Genomic DNA, 27,292 nt, shown 5'->3' with positions numbered 1-27,292 from the left:
GGGAGCGGGCCAGAGGGTAAAGTTGTAATCTGGATGTTAACTTGAAAAATACCACTACATGACATCACAAGGTGGAACAGAGCATTTTGAGCTTTGGAGATGTAGACAGACTAATAAAAGGGTTCCTCAAAAAGGTGTAAATGAAACAAAACACAACTCTAGATATGTTTTTGATGAGGAAACAACATTATAACATGGCTTAAAGCTCACAATAATCCAATTTGTGTAATATAGGACCTTTAAAAACAACAAAGTATTAACTAACTTTGAGATTATTGCTGTATCTCTGAGATGAAGGACAGCGCCTCTATTAGACGTAGAGTTGGTAGTTTGAGTCCCGCTCCCGTTGGTGAATACCGTTGTTGTGTCCTTCCCAGTGTCTGGTTACAAAAGTGTATGTGGTTCCTTGATGTGAAGCCCTTTGACCGCTGCAAAAATGAAAAGCTCTACTATTTATAGCTTCAACAGTGGATTTTAATTTTGAATCTTCTGCAAGGTTGTGGGTTAAATCCTTACCAATGTATAATCTTCCACTAAATCTGCATATCCAAAGTCTTCATATCCACTTTATGCTATTGGGTTCTTTGTAGGTGTTCCACTATCCTCCTACAGATAAACCATAGATTGTAAAACGAAATTGACTAAGGGAGTGTGACGTCACTCATAGCGTTCGGCTCCAGTCAAATGAAGTTAATTGAGGTTAGTTTCATATTTGGATGTCCAACTGCGAGTATCATAGCAACCAAAGAGCCAATCCGGAGTGAGGCTGTTGAAGGTAACGCCCCTTTCCGCTCGCTCCTCTGGTTTAGCACGGAGCAGGTACTTAGCAACACTGTCAGTCAAACCTGTTGCTAATGTTAGGGAAAGTGAAGGTATGCAACTTTTCTGCTGCTTTTCTTCTTGGAGATATCATTGCTTTGCCACCAGGCCAAGTTACAGGTCAGATCTACGGAAAATCGACCTCATTCACAATAAGAATGCATGTTTTTCAATGTATTTTACACAATAAAAACACACTACAAATAACTACTGTCATACTAAAGAAAATTACACACAAGACAATCACATCCCCACCACCTAAAATGTTACCTAGTGCTCCTTTAATATAATGAATAGCAAGTATAAATAGCTCCTAAAAGTTTAAAAATGGTCAGTCCCAGCCTAGTACTTTACAATATGTTTATATGAAGTTCATTGTATCCTCATAAGAATACCTCAGTAGTCTTTTGCAGTTTAAATATGCAAGAGGGGGACTTTAAGACGCACAAATAGCTCGCGGTGGGGGTTCCTTCCTGGACTCTTAACGCCACTTTGCAGAATAAGGCATCTAACTTCTGCTAAACGTCCACATTTATGTTTTTAATTTGTTTGTAGTACTCAGCAATGGAGGTGTGCATTTCCATATCCAGGTTATGTAAAACCTTATTTCCCAGGTGGAGGGGTAAATAGCCGAGGGGCTTTCTCGGGATGCTATAAATTTTAATGCTTCTGTGTCTGCAAAGGGAGAATTAGCAAGGACTCAAGGTGATGCTAGCTCTCACTCGGCATATTTCACAGGTTCAGTTTTTTTCTTCTTTTTTTTTGTTTTTATTCTGGTGAAGTTTCTCTCACTCCAGGGTCTAATGAGCTGAGGTGAGAGTAAGTGGCAGATGTGAGGCTGCAGCTGCCATTCTGTAGATGGTAAATGCAAATAGAGTCACCAAAAAGGGCCAGACACAGAGCAGGGGAATGATAATAATAGAGTAATGATGCACGATGAGAACCAGAGGCTTAAGTATACACTGGTGTTTGTTTGGAAATCACAGGAAATAAATGGACTGAGAATACAAATGGGTTCAACAGTAAAAACAGATATTTCCATTTTGAAAAACTGTCTTTTTTCTTTCTTTTTGTTACCAACTTCTAGAGTTATTTTGCCTGGTATATCCAAAATGATCTCTCTGTATTTTTGTATATAGAGTGACATGAGTCTGGTCCCCACCTACTTTGTTGCGTCTCCAGCCCGGTCAAACGTGATCGTGCAGTCAGATCTGTTTCTTTTTTTTTTTTACAGTGACACATGTGAAACGCAGGAGCTCATTGGTCACCTATGATTTACAAATAAAACAAATTTATCTCACCACAGATTAACACAGTTTAGAGCTTCGCCAATTGATTCTGCAGAAATATGAGATGTTTGTTCTTTTTTTTCCATGCTTGTCCCTGACTGGCTAATCCACCTGTCAATCACGCTCCTTTGAAAATGGGGGATTCACCAGTGACCAGACTCACATCTTATTAGTATTAGTATTTAAGAAGTGTGTATTCTGTATCCCAGGTAAATGGGTATTAGCAGCGACAAAGTGTGTGGTGGATTTTGTAGATGGTATGGAATTATATTTTAATAGAAGTAAAATACATTTGGCTTTTAGAAATACTTCTATACTAAGAGTACACTGCAAGCCTCCGACGCCTTTTTCAAATGGCTCTTATCTGTTTTTGCAAATAAACTCTTCAAATATTACACAGAATATTTCAGAAAAAGTCTCACGCAACAATTTTAGCTGTATTATTAATTACGAAAAACTAAACTTATGAATAATTAAACTGTTTTTAAACTGTGAAAAAGCCACTAGCTATTGTCCCCAAATGCTGAGGTTTAGTGTCATGTTTTACTTCCAAAAGTAAAACACAAACTGATTTATTCTTTATTTAACCAGGATAATCCCACTGGGATTTGGAATATCTTTTTCAAGGGAGTGCAGGCCCCAAAGGGAATCCATTTGTACATGTTTTTAGTGGTAAGAGACAACCCACGCCGGCACAGGGAGATGATGCAAACTGCCTAGAAGTCGAACCCAGGACCTTCTTGCTGTGAGGCTGAACAACTAACCACTGCTCCACCTTTACGTGAAAATATTTAACCATTAACTACCTTGGTTGCATTGTAAGCATAAAACAATTTCAATCTAGTTCTGTCTTTCCTCACTGCAAAAATGCCAAATAAAAATAGCAAACGGGGATACAATGTGGTCTCTGTAATTAGTAACTGATTTATTAGATTCTCAGATCCACAAGAGACGTCCTTATCTGCCAATATGTGGGGTTTCTCAAGTGTATTTCCAACCTATTTTTCACACCTTGTATTGATCTGCACCAAATCAAGCTATTTATAATGATGTGCAATGTGCTCCACTGTTCCTCCCTCTCTCCCTCCACCACCTTGTCTCCATTGTTTTATACTCTCCCTTTTACCCACAATGCCCGGCAGCACCTATATCCCTCTTAAGTACTCCCTGGTTCATTCAGCTCTGGGACTGTAGCATCCCTGATCAATGACATTTCTTAGATGTGCTATTGAACAGTCAGAGGTGTTGTGTGGTCCTGTCCCACTCTTGGCTAATGATGGTCAGAGGTGAGTAGTGCATTTACTCAGTTACATGTAGTTAAGTAACTTTTTGAAGAAATGGTACTTTTCAGAGTACTTTTCTTGCAGCATAATTTAACTCCTACTTGAGTTTTTTGTTTATTTTATTTAATTTAATTAATTTATTTTTTTAATTTTATTTATTTTATTCCTACTTGAGTTTTTTTTTTTAATTTAATTTAATTAATTAATTAATTTTTATTTTTTTATTTTATTCTTTCTAGAGTAAAAGTTCTGGTCACTCTTCCCGCTGTGAGTTATGTTGACAAATGACAATATGAAATGATTTATGTGTGTTTTTTGTCTGTGTTTCTTGCACCGCTCCTTCAGATATGATTTAGTTTTCTCATTTTTGTGTCTGTCTTTTGAAAACACCAGCGTTTGTGCATTATTTAGTGTTTCATCCTTCAAATTACATTAACATCTAAGACACTCTGTGCACAGCGGCAAGCTAGCTTGTTTATTGCTTCTCAAAGCTAATGCTAACTCATATTAAAAGCCAAAAGCATAAAATATAACCTGTTAAAATCAAAATAGATTCATAAAAAGATTACCCGATTGTTTTAATATGTAGATTACTTCAGTTTGTGGTGTTATACTAATATTTGTCAAGCCTCAAAATTAGCATTAGTGTTAGCATTGAAGCACAAACACCTTTATAAACAAAAGTGTCCTCCGCTGAAGTCAGAAACATGCACCTTTAAGTTATTGCCCACTGTCTTATTTTAAAATATTTATTCATTTTAGCGTAACTCTGCAAACGCCTCATAGAGATAAACTTGGACAGGAAGTAGTGACGCTAACAGTGACGTAGCCGGGCCCCGTTGTGCACCGAACCACTTATAAATCAAATGTTACGTCTCAACAGTTATTCTTTAAGTTACTCTTACTTAAGTAATATTATTTTGAAGTAACGTTACTCTTATTTTAGTAGAACTTTTAGATACTTGGTTAAAAAAAACAACTCTGCAGCCTATTATGGAGCAGGGACAAACATGGAACATTGCTTCATGGACGATTAAAGTCTATACAGAGAGAGAAAACAGAGGAATAAAGCGCGAAACTAGCCCCGCTGGACAAAAATAAGAATTGTGTGAGGAAAAAGTAGCAGGAAAAATGGTGCAGTTTCAGAAGAGTACAAAGACCGGAAAAAGCAGAAATGTTACCGGGTCTGTGAAGGACGCGGTGACATATTGCATGTAATGATTTCTTGGTTTTGTTATTTGGTTTTCTCTGCGGGGACAGGGCAGAGGGAGGGAAGAGGTAAGGTCCAATTTTCAGCAAAAAAGCACAAACTTGTTCCTGGCCCAAATAAAGTAGTTTGAAGGTGGTGCGATGACTTTGCACTCCACTAACGAATAACTTGGGAAAACAGTGTGACCAGCGATGTTTAAGATGAATAAAACGTCTAGCTAGCATAGACATGATAAAAGTAATGTAAAAGTCCCGGGTATACTGTCAAAGCAGCTCTTGGGGTCAAAATAAGTCCATTGATTTATTTTAAAAATGCTTATTGTTCAAAAATCAGGGAGTGCACGGTTAGGATGCTCGGACTGCATAAAGGAAGCGAGGAACAGCACTGCAAAAATGTTGTTTTTCATGGTTTTAAGAGTGAAAATCAGGTACTCAGTTGAGACAGATTCACTGACCCACAGGTTGGTGGTGTGATATTCCAGCTTCCACAGATGAATGCTGTCATAGTGTCCTTGGGCAAGACACTTAGCCCGCCTAAACCTTAGCGTCTGGGTACATTGGCGTATGAACGTGTGTGCGAATGGGTAAGTGCTTCCTTGAAGGTGGAAAAGCGGTAAATTTACCATGTGACCATTTAACTTCAAAATTTGTAAGCATAAAAATGAAGCATCACAATATTTTCGTGCCAATTAGCTAGCTAGTACATTTAATTCATTATTTTTTTAAATGTGGCAATCATATTTACAATACTAAATCACACTTTTTTTCATTTTGACTGACCATTCTGCAGGGATTTTGAGTACAAACGCCAGACCATTCAATATGGGTCAGTACCACAAGTCTAAACTTTTTATCATTTCGATCTAATGAAGCAGAGATGTTCGGAGACGTTCATTTATCTGGTTTTGTCCCCGTTTTATATTTTAGGAATCTCCACCTTTTGATTCTTGAGTCTGTCACATTTGAACAGATGGTTCCTTTTGGCTGTTAATGAGAAGCTCCATCGGTTTTGCTCACGACCTGCGGAGATAGCGGTCTGCTCAATATGCCGTTTATTTTTATCCTCCAATGCCACCTTTTTGCTTCGCATTTTTCTTTCTGATTTGCATGCTAAAAAGATATTCAGAATGTCCTATAAGGGTAGAGTGAAGCAACCAGTTGGGTCTTCAGACGGCATTCGCTTGTATTAACTTACATTCCTGATGACTGATGCTAACTTTTGCCTTACCTTATCTTACCCAACCTTTACTGAAATGAACCCATATTTTAACTTAACCATGCTGTTGATTTAGCAAAAGGATGAAGCGACAGATGTGTATTCAAGGGTTTCAGGATGATGAAAAATTAGGATCGTTGCCATAGTGATAACAATTTAAAACACTCCTGGAAGCTGAAACCCATGAACTAAATCCACAAGAAACCTGGACTAGATCAGGACCCAAATAAGTCTTTATCTGCACCAAAGCAGCACCAAACCAGAGCTAAACCATTAAAGTATGGATGGATGCAGCTAGAAATGATAGTGACATTACTACGTACTCATCATTTCACAAAAAAATGACTAAACCAGAACTAGAACAGGACCAAACCAAGTCTACATCAGGACTAAACTAGTCTCAAAACAGGACCAAACAAGGACTGAACCATTTAAGTACACATGTATACAGATTTCAAAGCCCTCGATACTTATACTACTTGTCAACCACATCACCAAAACTGGAGCGAAAACCTTAACTAAACCTGGACTAGATCAGCCTTGCCTTACCTGACTTTACCTCATTATAAGATTGTAAAGGGAGGGATATGCACATGACAAGATGGTAGACAGGCACAGCGGGACTAATTGATACCAGCTTAGTAGTCACAAAAAAAAAAATTGACAAAAAACGCTGTCCTTAAGAACAGAACAACCTCATCTCTCAGGGGAGCCGGTGAAAAATGTCGAAAAGTTCATATCTGCTGCCACCTGTACAGTAATTGTCCTCTCTTCAGTGACTTCAGGATTACAACGAACCGAAACATGCAAATGAGGATGTGAAAATTGGCTGCCTAAAAGTCAAGTGCTGCAAATATCAAAGTTTGACAAGGTGTGTGCGCTGTTTCCATAATAAGAGTGAGGCTGAAGTGAGGCCTCAGTCTGGGGCCGTACCTGGTAGTGCATTAGCGTGTTGAGGCGTTTCCAGTCGTTTTCGATCTTGGTGGTGATGTCCTCGTCCTGCAGAACTACACGGGCCATTCTCCCCTGACGCCACTCTGTGAAACAAACAGCTTTTATGAGATGAGTACGCAGGATATAGCAATAACTGTTGCATACTTATACTTATAACATGAAGTATTGAAAAACGAAATATCTGACACTGTGATACTTGTGCGGTGTGAAACTGTGTGCCATAGTAAATATTTTTAGGCTTTTAGAACTGCAGCTATGTATTTGTAAATATGTCCCAGGGCAGCTGTGGCTACATTTGACAGGATTTTGGCAAAGTGTCCAGTAGTTCCTCTGTGAGCTCTTTTTTCCCTTATTGCCAATAATGCTTCAAAATATGTAGCACTCCCCTGACAATACTACTACCAATTTCAATGGGACTGACATATTCATAAATAGATATAGATTAATCAACAAAAAAGAAATGATAAAATGATCTCCATAACCCTCAATGATGCAAGGTTACTTTATCATCTTCTGCATTTGAACTATGGGCAGAGGGCAACCGTAAAGTAGCACGTGGGGACCCATCTCCAGACGTTTACTACTTTCCAAACAGCATACTTTTATTCTTACTTGAGTACCGTATTTTCTGGAGTATAAGTCGCACCAGTCAAAAAATGCATAATAATGACGAAAAAAAAAACATACATTTGAGTATAAGTCGCACCCCTGGCCAAACTATGAAAAAAAGTGTGACTTATTGTCCGGAAAATACTGTAAGTTTTTATTCACCTAACAGTACTCTTACTTGAGTAAAAGTTTACATTTGACAAAAGCTTTATGTGAACCCTAAAGGATGTGAACACTTGTGTTTCTTACGCCTCTCCATCAGATATAATTTATTTCGTCTGATTTTTGTGTCTATCTTTTGAAAATACCATCTTTTTTGCATTATTTGATGTTTTGTCCTTCAAATTACATTAACATCCAATTTGAAATCAGTTTTTAAATCCCGACAGTGACTATTATGTAATTATGCAGACTGACAATTTAGTGCCCATCTGTCACACAAAACCAAATAAAGTGAGCGACATGAATTACATTTGTCCCATGTACAGATTTCTATTCAAAATGAATTTTTCTAGCTAGTTTAACAGCTTGTGAACTCAACCAGAAGCTGATGTCATACTTGAGTGATTTTTGTCATAACTTCAGTACTATGAATTCCGCTCTGTTTTTCCCATTTAAACTATTTATTACATTTACAAAGTGATTTAGTTACACACAGCCCCAACCCCACTACATGTGCTTTGAGTCCTCCCAAGATACTACTCCACAATCTTCTATCTTTCAGAACAAGTTACCTCACTGGATCCAAATTGCCTGCCCCTTTCCTCTCCTACCCCCTCCACTTCCTACTTTCTCCTCTTTCAAGCCTGATTTTCCTTTCAGGGTGCTAAAACAGCATCTTACCCTGCACCCTTTTCGAATGCGCCCTCTACGCTACCATTACCCAGACAAGCACATATCAACGCGCACATTGGCGTTTCGTGTCTCTTCGTCACGCTGTCTTCGATTGACGCGCATCTCAATTAAAGATTACACACGAACAATTTCAAGAAGTATATGCGGACGCGCGGTGAACTTTAATTGGTACTTGTGCGGTGCGAAATTGCGCGCCATTAGCATACGCAGCGGGTAAGTGGAGAGAGGGAGACAAGATAAAAAGGCCAACTATGAGAAAATCACAACCTTTCAATTTGAGAAAAGGTAGGAGGGAGCAGGTGGAGGGAGTCACGCAGGGTGGTGTTGTAGCCTTCGGGTTGGTGTCTTGCGATTGAAGGTAATGAATTGTAATAAAGGAGTGGAGATGTGGACGGCTTTGGCAGTGTGCATGCTGGGAGTGATTATTGATTGCCAGGCTGTTGACTGGCTTTGTTACTCTGTTCACTGGGTAGATGACCATGCATGGGGTATCCAGGGGCCTCAAGGATAGAAACGCCAAAGTGGCGGAACAAGCAGAGACAAGCAAACACTCAATTATGTGGAAGGGATGAAGTATAGAAGGAGGAAAAAAAGGAGGGAGAGTGAGATATTGAGGAGTGGTAGAGAGGATAGGAACATTTTCATAATAGGGAGCAGATACCAAATGTGTACTTTCTGACCGTCTTTTTTGTTACTTGAAAACCTTGAAATGTCCAACATGGCTGTAACAGATGAGCCCTTTACAAACATGCATGTCCAGAGTGACATCAGTCTGCTCAGATGAGGAGCACTAGAATGTAGACAGTGGCCCCATTTTTCCCACCCAGAGGTGTCACCACCCAGGCCCTAGAGCAGAGTGTAAGATGACTGACTGTGCGGCCATCACTTGTGTCGATGGAGCATGCGGTGCATTAAGCTCCTTGCGCTCCACCACATATATCCGTGCTTATTTCAGTGATAGTTTTGCATTGACTGACGGTGCGATGATACGCCATCATCCACCAGTCCCTCCACCCTCTGCAGCACACGGACTCACTCCTCTTCTGTTCAAATGTTAAATACAGAAGTACCACAGACTTTATTGACATGTACGTACTGCAGCAGGAGAAGAGCCGGGGACAGCAATCAGAGATCAGTCAGGCGCGCTGTTTGTAAAGGACTATAGACGCTTTGCAGTCAAGGAACCTTAACACCTCACTCAGATTGCACTTGGTCAGGGTCAGGGTTTTGTTGCAGTGTGGCACTTACATTCAGAGCGGTGCTCTGCTGGGCTGTTGCTGTCAAGCTGCACCCACAAGCATATGTGTTCACATGGTAACTATGGAATAACGGAAAGAATCTGCCAGCACCACCCCACCACAGCACTCTGAGCTCCTATCCTTACTTTAATTTCTGATGTCAATGCACCGGAGCTGCACCGTGTGCAGTCTGAACCCGGGGTAAGAGCTGTTTCTAAAAATATAATCTCTGGAAATGTTTTTGAGTTTCAAAGGTCATTATCGTGTATATAGACACAGCTAAATTAAACTCAGAATGTGAACTTCATAAGTAGTAATTAAATCCATGTTTTAAAGCGTGTGTGTTACCCAGGTCCATGTCGACAGCACGCGGCCTCTGGGAGTATGGCATGTTCTTGTAGACTGCATCCAGTATCTTCTCTTTGACCTGAGTGATGGTGTCACAGTTCAACACTTTCACCGGGATCTCAGGGCTGTTCTCATTGTCCGGATTCACACAATTCAGAATCTGCACAAAGGAGAGAAGGTACAACATATATTTAGACATTTATACATCAATCTCTGCATTGTCTTTAATTTATTTATAGGAAGTCTGTACATTTTATCAGGGCTGGGCGACATAGAATTATTCATGATATAAAGCTATTTCAGAGTGATATAAGAACTTTTTCACATTCATAGCTTCTTTCTCATTGTATCAGAGAAGAAGGAATACTTGACCGACTAGGCTACACTAAACTTGTATTTAAATGTAAGCTTGTCCATACAACCTCATCTGATTTCTAAAGCTAAGCAGGGTTGGGCCTGGCTAGTACTTGGTTGGGAGACCGCTGGGAATGTCAGGTACCACAGTGGGGCGCCAGTGTTGGTTCTTGTGCAAACCCACCTTATTAATATGAATGTAGTATATGATTGTTAGTGGTTGGAGGAGGCGGTGGTGCAGATTGGTAGCCTTACGTCTGTCAGTCTACCCCAAGGCAGTTGTTACAAAGTAGAGTGTGGAGTGAATGAATAATGCAATGTAAAGCATTTTGGGAGGCACTATATAAATCCAGTGCATCATTATTAGGTGAGTTGAATATTATTATGAATAGAATGTGCGGGTCTGAGCTATTTCTGGATAACAGCCGTCAGAATAATGTGTGTACAACTCAGCTATTCACTGCCTACTGTACTAAATTCCAAGTAGAAGCATGCCTCAAATGAAATGTGGTGTGGTAATTTGATGTCATCTTCTTATCAAAAGCTACAAAAGATCACTAATCTCTGTGTTAGAACCAAAACTTGGGTCCAGTTTTAGTCCGCTCTCATTAGCGTCTCCCAGGAGCATGGCAGGAGCTCGCTGAAACCATTTCCGCTCTCTGGCTCTCCCCAAATCTAATTTCACACCTTCGGCGGGACACCAATTTCCAGCTCTGTCGGGGCATTAGCGCGTAATGAGCCAGAGACGCAGGCAGCGTAATCAGAGCGTCGTCATATCTCAGGGTTTCAATACAGACTGGTGTACGGCTATGGCTCCTCTGCTCTGCCTCCCGCCTGAAGTTGGACCAACAATGGAGACCGCAGGATCATTTACTTAATTGTATTCCACTAAATGACACCACACGCGGCTTTGAGGTTTTTGGGAGTATTTCACAAAAAAATAACAGTGAACTACGAGAACTGTGGAAAGACTTCATAATAAGTTGTAAGTAGTCATTACTTTCATTACAGACGCCACGTACCTGGAGTTGGGGAAACTGGACTACAGTCGTCAAAAGTATCAAAAATCAGATACTAATCGATACTAAAACTGGTGTAAAAACTACTACTACTCATTGATTGATACTGAAATTACATAACTAGATAAAAGCTGACCTTTCCTGAACAGTTTCATCATGAGTTTGATCAGGGCTAATGCAAATGGTATAATAAGCAAGTACTATTATTTTGTTTAGAAAGCAATATTGTCTAAAACAGAACTTTTAAAATGATCATCCGGGTTCAAAATCAGCATCGAGTGTCGAGCCTATTCTTTAGTATCGAAATTGAGTTTGAAATTTTTGCAACGTGACACTTTGAACTGCTAAAAACTCAGCAATATGATTCCAAATATCAATGCAGTCAGCAGAATTCTACAGCTATAATAATAAAGCGTATTATTGTTAGATAACTACAAAGCGCACTGTTATAATGCTAGTTGTTGTTGTGATGGCAAAACTCTGCTCTGGCCTTTGAAAGTTATGAAAAGCACTTATAAACTCATCATGGTGAATAATTCGGACACTATGAACACATTAGGGAAAAAATGAATACTTTTGGACCTCTGAAAAATCGTTTAAAATGAACTATTATTCCCTAGTTAAAGCAATATTTAGGGGTCACGCCATTTTTAGTGGTGCCTGAATTTCCAGTTGGTGAAAAAGAAGTGCACTCAAAATTTCCCACAATGCACCTTGAAAAGAAGTGGGCACCAGTGGCCACTAGACCAGTCAATTTAGACCACAATGCACTGCAAGTGTCGGAAAAACAAAAGCGCAGCGATAGGTCTTTAACTGGACACGACTGAATGAAAGCAGATAGAAGTGCAGGTTATTGCACAATTGACTGTTGATTATGAATAAATCACTCTTAAATAAACCATTATGGTGTAAGGTTGCTAGCGTTAGTTGCTTACCTTAGCTCGAGCTGCTAAAAGAGGGATAATTTCCACATCTCAGATAAAAATGATGAAGAATCCAATCAGTTTACATGATATCCAGTTTGACAAAAACTCGTATTGTTATTATTAGTCCATAAATACTCATGTGCCAGTCGAATCTAATCATTATTTATTACCAAAATCAAGTTGTATTTGAGTTTATCAAATTGCTCTGGGAGTAAAGGCACTATATAGACTGTGTAGTGAATGAGGGGCGAGGGGCTGGGGTGGACATTCAGACACAGCCTAGGTCTGTTTTTCTCATGTTTAAGACAGCAAAAATCAGGTACAGCACCTTTGATAGTCACTAGTAATGTTTATTTTGATATTCCGCTCTGTGTTGTATTGCGATATCAGTGCCCAGTCCTGTGTGTTTTCTTGTGTGTTTTCTTGTGTGTTTTGTAGTGTCTGTACCAGTGTCTTGTATTCGATTTGCTGGCGGATGAGCTTGTCTTCGCTCAGGGAGTAGCGGGCTTCTCCGGTGATGGCGTCGATCGGCCCCTTCTCCATCTGCTGCTTGATGGCGCAGTACAGCATGAAGAGAGGCTCCCCAGCACAGTCCTGAGACACACACACACACACACACACACAAACTCATTTCCTCAGCACATTGTGTCTTCAGAACTCAGTTACATTTACAGAAGTACATTTACTTTCAAATGCCATACTTTAACTTCGACTTATAAACATACCTGGTGTTGTGTTTTGTTTCATTCACATATGTTTAACACACAAACCCTGCAGATTTAGGCTGAGTTCTTCTTCTCTCAAACAGAAAACACTCTGTTCCACCTTGTGATGTCATATCATGCAGGAAGTGTTTTTAAACTCCATACACCTCCATTAGAATCATTTGGAGGATTTCAGCCCTGGAATCTCTACTGAACAAAAGCTAAAATGTAGCTGTTAACTTGAGAACTACCACTTTATGACATCACAAGGTGGAACAGAGCATTTTGAGCTTTGGAGATGTAGACAGACTAATGATAAGCGGTTAGTAAAACATGTCTGAATCAAACAAAACACAACTCCAAGTATGTTTTTCAGGAGGTAAAAGCATTATAACATACCTTAAAGCTCACAAGAGTTAATGTTGTGCAATATAGGACCTTTAATGAATGTGACCTTTTGGGTTTGTTGTACTGCTTTCTCATATACGATTAAATCCAGCCTATTTTGTGGTCCATTCTTTGATTTTGTGCAACATTTAATATTTTGTCCTTGATTACAACTTCAAAATTGTTATCTGATACTAGTTTTTTAGTACTAGTTGGGAACTTTTTGTTATTTTTACTGTTCTATGATTAGATTCAAGCTGGGGAAGGGTTGAACTTCTATGACTCTTTCTAGATATGAACAAATTTATTTATTGCCATTAGTGTTTTTTTAACCATATTGTACACTAGTAGTTCAGAGTATCTTTTTGGGGGAATAATTCTACTTTCGAATTGTTGTGTTAGTGGCATAAACTAGTTTCAATGTTACTGTTTATCATCTACATTTGAGTTTTTCAGTTTCAGTTTATATTGGATTCCAGTGCTAAAGCCTGGAGCAGCTTAAACACTGGAAGCTCTGGTAAGTTATTATACAGACTGTAAAATTAATCAGATGATTTTCATTATCTTTTGTGGAAACAATTAGAATTTTCATAATCAGATCTTCACACTGTGTACCAATCTGCCGTGTTGTGTGTCGAACTTGCCTTGAGGAACTTGTGAAGGAGGAAAGCAAACCAGTTGGTGAGCATCTTCTCCGCAACCGACTCCGTCCTGCGAAAAAAATACAAAATACAAAACTCAAACGCTTATTTTCGGATCATGTTCATAATTCCTCATGTTTATACTGTATGTAGGCATTTCTCCATGTGGCATCGCCTCGAACTATGTGGTCACAGTGAAGGGACATGTCTGCCATCTGTGATCATGTAAACGATGTGCTTGAGTGTGCGTCAGCCCTGCCTATAGGAGAGTATACGAGCGGGGGACATTATACAGTGTGTGGATTCACGAATGGTTGAACACAGCAGGACGTCAGCTGCAGTGACAGTCCTCAGCTGTTTGAGATGAGAGCGGTCACAGTCAGGTAACACCGGACCATCTCACCCCTTTCACACCTCCCCCGTTTCACTGCAAAAAAAGAGTCTCTACACGGGTTTAAATGACTTGAAATCGAGTTTGGAGTTTTGACTGCTTCGGATTGAAATATTTATGTATGTTGTGATATATTTAATAGACTGCTCGAGTTTATGCAACATGTTTGAATATATTTAAAGCTGGTTTTAACAAAAGTATTTTCAATTGGGTGTAAAACAGTTGGAACAAAATAGTAATTTGACATTGGCAGGATCAGATGAGGGTGAGTCTATTGATCTTATTTCACCTGCGACTAAACTGTGATTTCTTTGGCATTTCCGGTTAAGCGGGAATCCTATTCATTTCAGTGGAGAATTTGGGAAAATGTTTGCAGCTACAATCTGTATAAAGTACTGTAGGTTGATTTGCGTAAAATGTTCTATGTTCATGTGCAACAACAAGTCAACATTGCACCGATTCTCTGAGAGGCTTTAAAACGGCTCTGTAGTCCCTATAGAACTCTCAAGATCGGCAGCCCCATCCAAAATAATATACCTTGGATGACTATGGCGGCGCCCACGGCAACTTCTGGAATAAGGCGAGAGGCTAGCAACTCTTTAAAGGTGTACAATGTAACTTTTCTATCTTTTCTAAGCAGTTGATGCCACCAAACCAAACCAAAGTTCTGTGTTCGATCTAAGAATACATGATTTTCAAAGTATTTTCATGAAAAGACAAGCTAGAGTTTAACGGCAAACTGTGGAACACTGCAACTAAAGCAATAACATCTCCCTGGAGACAAGCAGGTGGTGGACCCCTGGCTAGAGAAGTTACATAATACACCTTTCAAGCATATCAGATATCTAAACATGCTAAATAATAATATAGTTTAAAAATCCAGACTGTGAATTCAAATAATTTAAACCATATCCGTTTTTACAGTGCTCCCTCTCCTCTCTGCCTAACAGTCAGTCATATTTAGCGTGGCTGAAGGAGTCGATTGGCCGTGAAAACACACACAAGAGCGACGTGACCTCCTGCCTCCTCTTCCACTTCTGAGCACACAGGAGGACATACTTTTCCCATCTTCCCCATCCCGCTGCACAATCCGACTATAGCCCAGGGTCATTAGAGTGGAGGCAGAGGAGCAGAGGAGCAGAGGACACAACTCAGGTGTGCAGGGGAAGACACAAACACACAGCCAGGTGGGAATGCTTAATGAACGTGAATGATACATGAAAGAGGAGTTCTTCTGGAGATCTTCTGGATCAGGGCCTGAGGTGTAGGACAGCACAAGATAAGATGGAAGATGCAGAAAACAACTTGGGTTTTCTTGCAATATGATCCTTACACTTGTGCTGGTTTAAGATCATGGGAACGCAATAGAGGAGCTGGAGGACGTGTCTTGGGTGAGGGAAGTCTGGGAGTCCCTGCTTAGACTGCTGCGCCCGCGACCCGGCTCCAGATAAGCGGAAGAAAATGAATGGATGCATGGATGTACACAGCAGTACGCCTATTCTTGAACAGTGGAAGTTAAACTGAAAAACGCACCTACAACCAGGGAACTAACTTAACTAATTAATCCTGTTTCTATTGAGTTGATACGCGTATGACTTTGAATGGCAAAAGTCTTATCGCACAAAATAATAAAAATAAAGATAATAGAAATCACTTGAAGCACTGTGAAAAACAAACTCCCCCTCTCCCGTGTAATGCAGTAGCACACATACAGAAACACACTTCAGTCTACTCTGCGCCCCATCAAACAATTTTTTATTTATTCCTTAACCAGAAAATTCCCACCGTGACTTGGAATATTTTTGTCAGGGGAGCCCAGGCCCCAGAGGGAAGCCTGTTGTATGTGTTTTTAGTGGGAAACCAGAGCAGAGAACATGCAAACTCCACGTTTCCTTTTGCAATGAGTCAGTTTTTGTTTAAAGGGAGTGTGTCGATTTTGAACCATGAATGAACACAACCAGGTAACGCCGAACCACCTCTTACTCCTCTTACACCTCCCCCATTACACGGCAAAATGTAGTAGCCGGTAGAACGTTGCGACGGTAGCTTAGCGTGATTGTCCGCTGATCCGAAGGCTGCCAGCTTGAATCCTACACTCGATATAAACATCATCGGTAAAGCATCGTTGTGTCCTTGGGCAAGACAGTTAACACACTTGCCGTAAAAGTGTGCGTGTGAATGGGTGAGTGGTTCCTTGATGTAAAACGCTATATAAATATGTGACCATTTACCATTACCTCCACTAAACTCCTGCTCCAGATATGATTTTAACAAACCCATCGTCATGTGAGTCGAGATCGATACATTTCTACGGTTTACACTCTCTTTTCACTTCCAACCTAACCAACAACACGCTACTAATCACCTTTCATGTTGCAGGGAATTATAACGATTATTTGGCCGGATTTGATGGACAGGCTTAGCAAGAATCAAAAGACATCAGGTATTAAAGACAAGCAAAGGCTGCAGATTCATAGCGAAATAGTGCCAAGTGATTACAGCCTACCTATTCAGACTCAGAATGGACCTAAAGGGAGATTATGACTATTACAGAGATAATTGTGTCGAGTCCTATTGGAGGGCTGGCAGCGGAAGAAGTCCCAGTGGGATGGGTAGAGCCAGAGGTGCAGACAAAAGGCTATTTTAGACTGTGAGACGTGTGAGTGATGTGAACCCTCATTACACAGATGCAAAGGGCCAAAGACTGGGACGGAGTGGACAAAAGTGGTACAAGAATCGTTTTATTTCAATCATGTAATGTCTGGGACGTGGGTAGTTTTGGGGAGGTGTGAAAGTGAAATTGAACCCTAAAGTTTGCACGGAATGGTTGCGGGGGATAAGTTTCCCTACATGGACAAAGGCATCAGCTAATACGTATGGACTATGGACAATAAAAAGGAAATGAAATGAAAACACTAGACACGCTAGATCATGTGGTTCTACTGCAAATGGACCAAACCAACACTATGAAGAAATTGGACAAAATTGCTTAACAAAGACTTTAATACACAAAAAAACATCAGATAGAATGTCAATAATCAAGTTTGAATTTCAGATGCACTTCCACATACTGAAACGAATAGGCGTGAAGTGATTTTCTCCATATTTACAAAAAATCTTAAGCTGTTAACTAACCTATGCCTCAAGATCATTCTAAAACTGTTCAGGAAAGGTTCATTTCTGTCCTGTGAATGTGACTTTTTAGTACCGATACTTGCTCAAATGATTATCTAGTTTTGTTACTAGTTTTAGTATCAATTAATATCTGATTTTTGATACTTTGGACAACCCTACTTGCATATTTTTTTAAACCAAGTCTATAGTTACCACATACATACTTTAGTTTTTCGGTTATATTGACTCGTGTGTGTTATTTGGTGTGTTTTGAACAAGCTGATAGCATGTGTATTGGTAACTCTCTGTGAAATCAAAGCGGCATGACAGAATATGTGTAGTCAGATAGACCAGCAGGGGGTGTAGTGAGTTTTCCCTATCTCCGTTACTTCAAGAGAATCAACAGAGCGAGGGGAATACTCAAGACTTCAAATATTTGTGAAGAAAAAATAAATAAAAAATGGGATGCAACTCAAAATCCTGAAGTTATTCCCATGCAAATGAACACATGCATTGGATTTTTTGTGGATTCTCAAATACGGTGATGTCCCTCGATGATGTTAGATACGGAAGATAGCATCATTTCACAAAAATATATTCAAAAGGTAAATTCACATATGCTGAACTTAATTTAAACACAACAATAGTAAAATTTTCTAGGTTTAATAGTTAATTTTGGGCTAGTCTTGGTCAGGACTACCTAAAATGTATTATTTAACCTATTGTGTGTTTTGGGTTTATAGACAAGCCCATACACTATATAAAAAGTCGACTATGTGAGTGTGACATCACCCATAGCTTTCCATTAGAGAGACCTCGGGGAAGAAGGTGCCTGATTTGATTTACAGACAAAATAGCTAAATAAAAATGCCAGAATCATGTAGCGCTGGTTAATACGAACATTTTAAGACCAAAATTACAAGCCTGACCGCAGCAGTTACAGAGAGAGGGGCGGCAGTTTTTTAATAGAAAGTGAATTGGAGCCAGCCCTTCCTATTTGGAATGCGGGGGCTAGCGGGTTAGCTATGTCAGTTTATATACACAGTTTGTTGGCATGACAGAGGGTACACTCATTGGTTTTGGGGTCATGTTAGAAAGGTACAAATGTGGAAATTTTAAAAAGCTGATTATTGATTCATATATTTATTGATTTATATTCATTTAAATCCTTCATTTGCAATCAGTATATTTACTCACACATTGTATAGCATGCTCCAAGAGACCCAAAGCGGACAAAGCAAAGAAGAACATTTTAATCTGCAAATACGCTAGTCTTCAGTCTGCCTATTTATCTCTGTTTTAGTGCGATAAAAACATCCATACGTCCGTTTATTTGCTGTATTTTTCAACCAAAAAAGTTACACGGTGGGACTTTAAGTCAGTTGAAAGTTAATGAAAGGCATTAGGCATTTTAATAAGCTTAGCAAAGTCCCCAAAGTCCCCAGAGCTCATTTTTGTAAGGGCAGTTCTTAATATCCTTTCTTTAAAAATCGTAGAGGGGGAGTGGGTTAGCGGGATACACTTTGCTACTCTTATCCTCCGCTTCCTTCTTCCTTAATTGAGTTTTACTAATGGGCATCAAGATTTCATTAGCCTGTGTAGCATTTAAGCTAGGCCATGCATCTTTCTGAAGCCCTCATTGGTTGATTGAGGTGGGGAAGGGGGGTAGTTTAGTCGGGAAGGGATGGGGTTCCTAGATTAGCAGCCAGTGGAATGTCTTGTATTGCCAAACACAATGGAAGCCCTGTTAATAATGTTGTACGCGGTTGTGCATGGGCGGAAATCTCATTAGGAAAAACGCTGAGGAGAAAGAAGGGAGAATGATTTGAGGTGGAAACGTCTCAAGGTGATGGGAGTAATGTAGTGCGATCCCATTAAAAGAGCGTTGTTAGGGAAGAGGATGGAGGGGCTGGTCTTTGAATGTGTTGTGTGGGCGGTCGTTAAGAATCAAAAGTTGGAGTAATAAAGCAAACAGGCTGACAAAACAAACATGAGAAATGCCCCATTGAGAAAATTGTTGTATTAGAAGAAGTGGTTTCATTAATGGGGCGCAGAAGTGTAAGCATCCATGGTTTTTATTAGGGGCAGATGCAAAATGGTGTTGCTCCTTACAAGCCGCCATCTTGTCAACCTCTGTGAATGGCGGAATTTGTAGTTTTAGTCAGTTTATAACAAAGAACGACATGTGGGGTCGATTAAAGCTTGTTTTTTTTCAAAATTAATCTAAATCGCCTTTAATTCAACATACTACTCATGCATGGGTCTTAGTTTTCTTGGTACATGCGCCATTTTTAAAGACTTATGACCAGAATATTTTGATTGTCAATTGCCACGGCTAGTCCTAAAGTTTCATCACTTTGCATGAGTTTCGACTTCCTGTTATCTGTGCCATTTTACGGATTTTTTTCCATCTTCAAGGCACTCAAAGCGCTTTACGTCAAGGAAACCGCTCACCCATTCACACGCACATTCATACACCAGTGTACGCAGACACTGGGGGCGAGGTGGGTTAAGTGCATTCCCCAAGTACACAACCACAGCATTCATCTATGGGAGCTGGAATCGCATCGCCAACCTGTGGGTCTGTGGATCTGACCGCTCAACCAATGATGTTTATGTCGAAAGCGTGATTCGAAAGGCCAATCTTCAGATCGGTGAACAAACGCTCCACCAACTGAGCTACTTTCGCCACAGAAGAAACAGTTTTCGTGGACTCTCATGTTCTCTATATGTGCCTATATATCACATACCACGCCACCGACACACACAAACACACACCCTGCCATTTGAGAGTAGAAAATCACTACATATAGTACCTAAAACACTCCATTAATGCAGTATAATCTGAACACATCTAGTCAACGGTTACACGAAAAACACAGCAATAGGAGAACATTATGCTACATAATACATATATATGGATCGTAGTAATGCACAAGAAAATGCCATTTTATACTCAATGGACCATTCGAGCCCATTCCATAGATTTACAACATACAATCTGGCCTCTGGCATCCTAACACAAGGCTATTACATCCATTCTCCAATCCTCCTCTCCATTCCCATTAACTGTTCACTACTTTCACCAATAATTGACACTGGCTTGTTTTCCATCCTGCTAATTCAGCCCAAAGGCTTCCAACGAGTCGTCTTTTCCGCCAATTCCAACTATTTGTGCTACTGATGACTGCCGCAGAAATGAAACTAAATGAAATATTTGCATGTGTGCTTATAAATGAGTGTGTACAAACAAATGAGGTGCCGCAAAGTCCATTTATCAGTATGGAAGAAACAGCTAATGGGATGTTCGATCAAGCTTTAACCCTCATTAATAAGCCATAAATAATACATGAGTAATTAGGTGCTGTATAGCGGAATGCGGGAGCTAGCGAGGAGCGGTTTTAGCGTTAGCCGCAGACAGACGCTATACACAGAGAATAGCTAATGCGCTGCCCACTTCACTTCAGACACTCCTTTGAGTAAAGTGCTCAGATCCCATTAAATTTGATGAATTAAAATGTTTATTTGTCGAAATGTAATGGCATTGTTAAAAGACTCCATGGCGCTCTGCATATTAAAACCTCTCTTTCTCTGTAGTTATCCTCTCTTCTTTTTCTCTGTCTGTTCTGTTCCCTTTATACCTCGGCTCCAAAGACTTGCTCTTTGTGTAGAAGAAAGGCATCACGACGCTAAAGTATTTATAATGTTTCTGATTAAGATTCTTAACATGCTCTTTTGTGGTCTTTTGACATCAGCCACCTTATCGTTAAGATCTATATTAGCACAAAATAAGCAGGTTTATTACTCTTTGTTTGAGAGATTGACCGATATGCGTTTTTTATTGATCCTGATACCGATCATTTAGAATCCAGAGCAACCCATGGCTATATAACGATAACCTATGATGATATTTTTTACCCATATGTGGGTCCAATTTTGATTGATTTCCCCAATGTATGTCATTTAAATACGTTTTCTGCAGGTATCACTTTGTACTGGAGTGTTTAAATAAAGCTGTGTGTGTACTCATTAGTCAGCCAGTCGGCCAAAACCAAATATCAGCCTGTGTTGGAGATTTAAGACGTGAATATCGGCCCAATATATCGACCATCTGGTACATCTGTCTATCTCCACTTCGTTTCCACTACTTCGTTTGTAAAGCACACTATAAGCACAAGCGTATCATGTCTACCGCACTCTCCAGTTCAATATCTAGTAAACTCTACCTCAGTATTGACATGTTTTATTTTTAATGAACCATATTCAGATGTTATTTTGGCAGTCCACCAGAAACATATTAAAACATCTCTTGAGGTTAGCTGAGATTCAAGTATTACACAAAAAGTGAATTGACTGTAAAATTAAACTCAACAGTGCAAAAATATCATCCTTGAATTTATTATTACTGCAGGATTAAAATAACTGTTAGACAATGTTGACAGTGTCATTTTGCGCATACCCCAAAAGAGAAAAAAATATTGTGATTTTATACGTTTTTCAATATATTGCACAGTTCCATCTCCATCGACTCACGATTCACTTTCTATTGAAAAGCTGTCGCCTCTCTCTGTAACTGCTGCTGTCAGACTCGTCATTTTGGTCTTAAAATGACGAGCGCTACATGATTCTGGCATTTTTATTTAGCTAATTTGTCAGTAAATCAAGATAAGAACATTAACAACAGACAAATCAGGTGCTTTCTTTCCTCGAAGTCACTCCCGCTAGTGTTAACACGTTTGATTGACAGCATTGCTAAGCACCTGCCCCCTGCTAAACCAATGTGGGCAGGAAGGGGCGTTACCTTCAACAGCCTCGCTCTGGATTGGCTCTTTGGTTGCTATGATACTTGCCGTCAGAATTCAAAATATGCCTGAATGAGCTTCATTTGACTAGAGCCGAACACTGTGGGTGACGATTTAAAAGTACCGATTTTCTGTTTAAGGAGTACATTGTGTTACACGGTTTCACAAACTGTGGTACAGGGACAGTGGTCGGGGGCATATGAGCACTTGGCCGGGGGTCTTCACTCATCATTGTATAATATTTTTACACATAGTCTTACAATGCAAAATAAATGACAGTAAAACAATATATATTACTTAAAATTTGGTGGCTTGAACTTGTTCGGGGAGTTGATGCCACTGTAATATAAATAACAGAAAGATGGCACTTCCTTCACTCAGCGGTCGGGCTGATTTTGTCTTTTACATGGACATGAAGCTGTGCTCTGAGCTATTTATTCAGTACAAAGACGAGCTGCTGCTTTTACTACAGCTGCAAAGGCCTTAAAACCGCTCAGTGAGAAACACATTCAAAAGACGGCTGGTTTAACTGCTGTTCTGACACTACACAAGAGCAAACGGAGCTGTCACATGGATCATCCCCCACTTTCTTTATAAATTTATTTCAATTATAAAACTATGGGGCGTTTATCTCTGCGAGGATCCACTGCAGGACTGAGGATTAGGTCCCATGGAGTTTCTAATAAAGCAGGATAATGAAAACCTGGAGGGAACAAAGGGTACTGCTGTGGCTTTAAATAAATGTGCGGAACTTTAACCTTCATTCAAGGACCCACTTCTCAACTTCTATATTTAAAGATGCACTATGTAACTTTAGTAGTGGAGGGTTTATTACCTGATTGTCTCCATGGAGATGTTTTTGCTTTGCCTGGCGTGTTCCACAGTATGGCAATAAAAAAACACTTTATTTATACAGCACATTTTAAGCTTAGCCTGTCTATATCCAAGTAGGTGACGCCACTAGACAAAGTTACAGGTCAGATCTGTGGAAAGGTGAGCCTAGGTTGAGCAAGAATTTATGTTTTTGAAGGTGTGTTTGAGCAATAAAAACATCTGCAATGCTACATTAGACAAGTTTAAAGCTGTACTATGGAACATTCCAGGCAAAGCGATAATAGCTCCTTGCAGATGATCGCCATGGAGATGATGTCACCGTACAAAGTTACAGGTCAAAAACAGTAAGAATGCATGTTTTTCACACTATTTTTGAGCAATAAAGTCATGTGCAATTGAATAAATGCTATAGACTGTTTAAAGGTGTAGTGTGGAAAATTTTCATCCAGAGCAATCTATCTCCATGGAGACAAGCCATGTCTCTGCCTCTATGCAAAGTTTCATGTCAGATCAGAAAGACACTATGTTTCAATGTATTTTTGAGCTATAAAAATTGAATAAATGCCTGGTTTAAAGTCGTACTGTGGAACATTCCAGGCAAACTAACATCTATCTTCTTACAGTCCCTCACTAGAAAAGTTACATAATGCACCTTTAAAGAAACATTTTGGTGTTATGTCTCTAAAGTTGACAAAGCAGCTAAGTATGAGGATGCTTGAAACTTTTAACGTTTTGACTGCACTCGAGCAGAAAACAAAGTCCAGGAGCCAGGAGAGGAAGAGGCTGCCTGAATGTTTTATGGGACGCTCGGGTCTGGAGAATAAGTGGGACTGACACTAGCTGCAAGAGCGGGAGGAGGAGACGCGGAAAAGGATAGAATTATTCAGACTCTCATGTTGTCTGTATGTGAGGAGTGTGGTGTTTAGTGCAGAAAACTGTCAGTGTAAGTCTTATTATAAAGTATATATGTTGTGAAGTATATACTGGGCTGTGTACAAGAAGATACTGTCTCTGCAGCAGTAGACTTCCACTTTCAAGGCAAAAGTTTTGTTTTGTTGATATGCACAAATTGTAACGCATTGCAAGATTTCCTAAATTTTTGTTATACGCAATTTCGTGATCTATGTTATAATGGTGTTTCCTCATCATAACCAGACCTGGAGTTGTGTTTTGTTTCATTCACACGTTTAATTTAGGCTAAGTTATTCTCTCAGACAGAAAACACTCCACCTTGTGATGTCATGCGGTAATACAGGAAGTTCTCCACTGTGTTTTTAAACTCCACACATCTTCACTAGCATGATTTGGATAATTTCAGCCCTGGAATTGCCAATATCTACTAAACAAATGTAAAAAAGTAGCTGTTAACTTGAAAACTACCACTTCATGACATCACAAGGTGGAACACAGTATTTTGAGGTTTGAGTTGTAGACAGACTAATAATAAATGGTTACTCAATTATGTGTGAGTGAAACAAAACACAACTCCAGGTATGTTTTTGATAAAGTAACAACATTATAATAAGACTTAAAGCTCACAGGAGTCAATTTTGTGTAATATAAAACCTTTAATTGTTTCAGTGTTTAGAACTTGACTACAAGGAGGTGTCATGATAATAAAAAAGGAAATGAGCCGTCTGAAGAAGATCAGAAGAAGATCTGTGCTCAGACAGGAGATATAAAAGCGAATTCGAGGAAGGCATTCATAAGCAAGCTCTCTCTCCCTTTCATTATTCTTTATCCTATCATCACAGCAGCAGCAGAAACAATAGCCTCCTCAGACTCTCTATGTTCTCAACATCACTCCCACCTCTGTCTCGCCATTGAAGTAATTTCCGTAACAAATCTCTACCTGCAGGCACATTAGCATCAAAGTCTATTCATTCAATAGGTTAAAGAGAGAAAAAAAAAATGCAATTGTTTTGTTTATGTATTCTGACAGAGAAGATGTATATTTGGATAGACGTTAGCAAAAGAAAAGTAAAATCTGTCAACTGGAAGTTTTCTGGTTCAGTTCTGGTCAGATTGCTGGTGGACACTGCCTTATATCTGTCTGAAGGGAGGAGCTAACTACACTGAAACTCAAAACACCTATTGTTTACAGTTTATTTTGTGCTCCCCAAAGTGTGAATTGTGCCTGGGTCCTACTTTGCATAGTCGTTCGAGCCCCTAATGAGTGATTTGGATAGATCTGGTAATTATGGACATATTAACCATAAAACAGGGCAACAAATCAACAATATGACAAATTCCACCTGTCCGCTAGCTAACTTTTTGTTATGCTCTGGTGAATGTATGCTATAAACTATTCATCGCTCCTCACTAATTTGCATGAGTTATTTTCTTCTGGGCCTATTTTAAATACGCTATAGCCCGTTTTCCTTCTTACCTGCGCAGGAGCAGTTTGGGGTGATTCTTGCTCTCCAGGTTACGGTCTATGAGGTCGGACAGCAGGTGTTTGAGGACATCGGTGGCGTACTCCAGTCGGCCCTGCAGAGCGGTCATGATGAGGGAAGCCACGTTGCCTCTGTCCCGCATCGAGAACGAACGCTGCATCTCCAAAGTTCGGATAAAAGTCAACAGGAACACTTTGTTGTTGATGAGCTGACCGAAAACCTTCAGGGCCTTCTCCACGTGAAGCTGGCCGTTTCCTGACACCTGAGGATGAGGAAAAACATCATTCAAAACTGATAAATGTGACCATCTTTATAATATGTTCACCTGTAATGCAAAGTAACACTATATTTTCAAATGTTTTATAGTGAGACTAAACACCTAGCTTCTGCCTATAACCATATTTCAAATAAAAAATGGTAAAATGGAGGGAAAAGTGAGGGAGGAGGAGCACAGGCAGAATCTGGACACAAGAAGAACAGCATGATTGGTCTAACAGATATCCACACTTTAAACTCCGCCCCTGCAGTCACGTGTTTGTAGTCAAAAACACCTGACTATAATCAGGGTAGTCTTTTGTGATGTCACATATCACTTGAAACTGCAGTAGCCACACAATTTTGAACACAAAGCTGCAGATACAGTTTAGTAGCTAGAAAAAGTTGAGTAAACTTTAGTCCCACTTTAAAAACAGCAGCTGTAGATGCTAATAAGATTCTTTCCAAGTACCACTCAAAGGGCTTTACATCAAGGAACCACTCACCCATTCACACATTCATACACCAGTGCACACAGATACTGGGGACGAGGTGAGTTAAGTGTCTTGCCCCAAAACACAACAACAACATTCATCTGAACGCACAACTGATGATGCTTATGTCGAGAGCGGAATTTGAACCATCAAATCTTCAGATCAGTGGATAAACACTCTACCAAATGAGCTAGTGTTGCCCAGTAGTATGTATTGATAAGTATTAGTAAGTATAAATAGTTATAAACAAGAACTAACCCAAACGCGACCAACCCACTAGAACAAAAAACAGCATTTGTGAACTACTTACACTGTTTACATGCATGCCAGGACATCGGAATAACTGGTCAAATCCAATTTTTCAAAATGCAAACCTGGAAACTATGATTGAGGTGTTCTGATTCAAATCTCCCAGCTCCCAATAACAACAACAGCAACAACCCTATTTGGTTATTTGGGACAAGAATGGTCTGACAGGTTTTATGGCAACAACTTTTTGGATGTGTTGTTGTTGTTTAGTGCACTCGGAGTTTCTGTGCATGTAAATGTTGAGACTGACATTGATTGAGTAGGCAAGAATCCAAACAGCCAATGAGATACTGCTAGTTTGTCCGCTGCATAAGAAGATGCTAGTTTAAATGGTTCACCACAGTTCCTTCCTTCCTTCCTGTTGCTTTCAAGAACAAACTAACATGAGGTTCATTTATTTTAATAGATTCCTTTTTTCAGACCAAGGTTTAGTTTGTTTTCATGGCTGATGTTGCTGTGGCGTGTCTGGTCAGTTGATTTAAACAGGTTTTGGCGGACTGCAGATGTCGCTGTCGTCCCGCTTCCACCATGATGAAGACAGCGCCAAAAACAGTTTAAATCAACTGATCGAACACATCACAGCAACGTCAACATCAAACAAACCAAACATCGGTCTGGAAAAAGCGTCTAGTAAGTACCTCAAGTCCATAACATTATTTCTACCTGTCAGTTGTCATAATTTTCTGCTCGTTTAGTCTCAATAAAGTTTGTTTTTCGAAGTGCATCCATTTGGTCAGATTTCAGCCTGACCTTGGGCATCACCAAATAAAGATTTTCCCAAACACTTCTCTCGCGTTTCACTCCAGTCAGACACAGGCTACATTTATGGTGAGTAACTGAGAGCAT

The 27,292-nt window shown here is 39.8% G+C and overlaps 1 protein-coding gene across 1 annotated transcript in view; it reads right to left on the bottom strand.

Annotated features, from left to right (window-relative positions):
• The window catches only part of plxna2 (plexin A2), a 418,092-nt gene that overhangs the window by 22,249 nt on the left and 368,551 nt on the right, over positions 1–27,292 (bottom strand). Inside the window, exons 23-27 of the mRNA XM_055223276.1 lie at positions 25,382–25,650; positions 13,855–13,921; positions 12,567–12,713; positions 9,821–9,980; positions 6,750–6,853 (exon numbers count right to left, since the gene is read on the bottom strand). Coding sequence (XP_055079251.1) covers positions 6,750–6,853; positions 9,821–9,980; positions 12,567–12,713; positions 13,855–13,921; positions 25,382–25,650 — 747 coding nt within the window. The remainder of the gene's footprint in view (positions 1–6,749; positions 6,854–9,820; positions 9,981–12,566; positions 12,714–13,854; positions 13,922–25,381; positions 25,651–27,292) is intronic.

The sequence above is a fragment of the Periophthalmus magnuspinnatus genome, chromosome 7 (genome assembly GCF_009829125.3).
Source record: "Periophthalmus magnuspinnatus isolate fPerMag1 chromosome 7, fPerMag1.2.pri, whole genome shotgun sequence".
Lineage (NCBI taxonomy): Eukaryota > Metazoa > Chordata > Actinopteri > Gobiiformes > Gobiidae > Periophthalmus > Periophthalmus magnuspinnatus.
The sequence above is the reverse complement of the archived record's forward strand: the minus strand, read 5'-3'. Positions and strand labels throughout refer to the sequence as shown.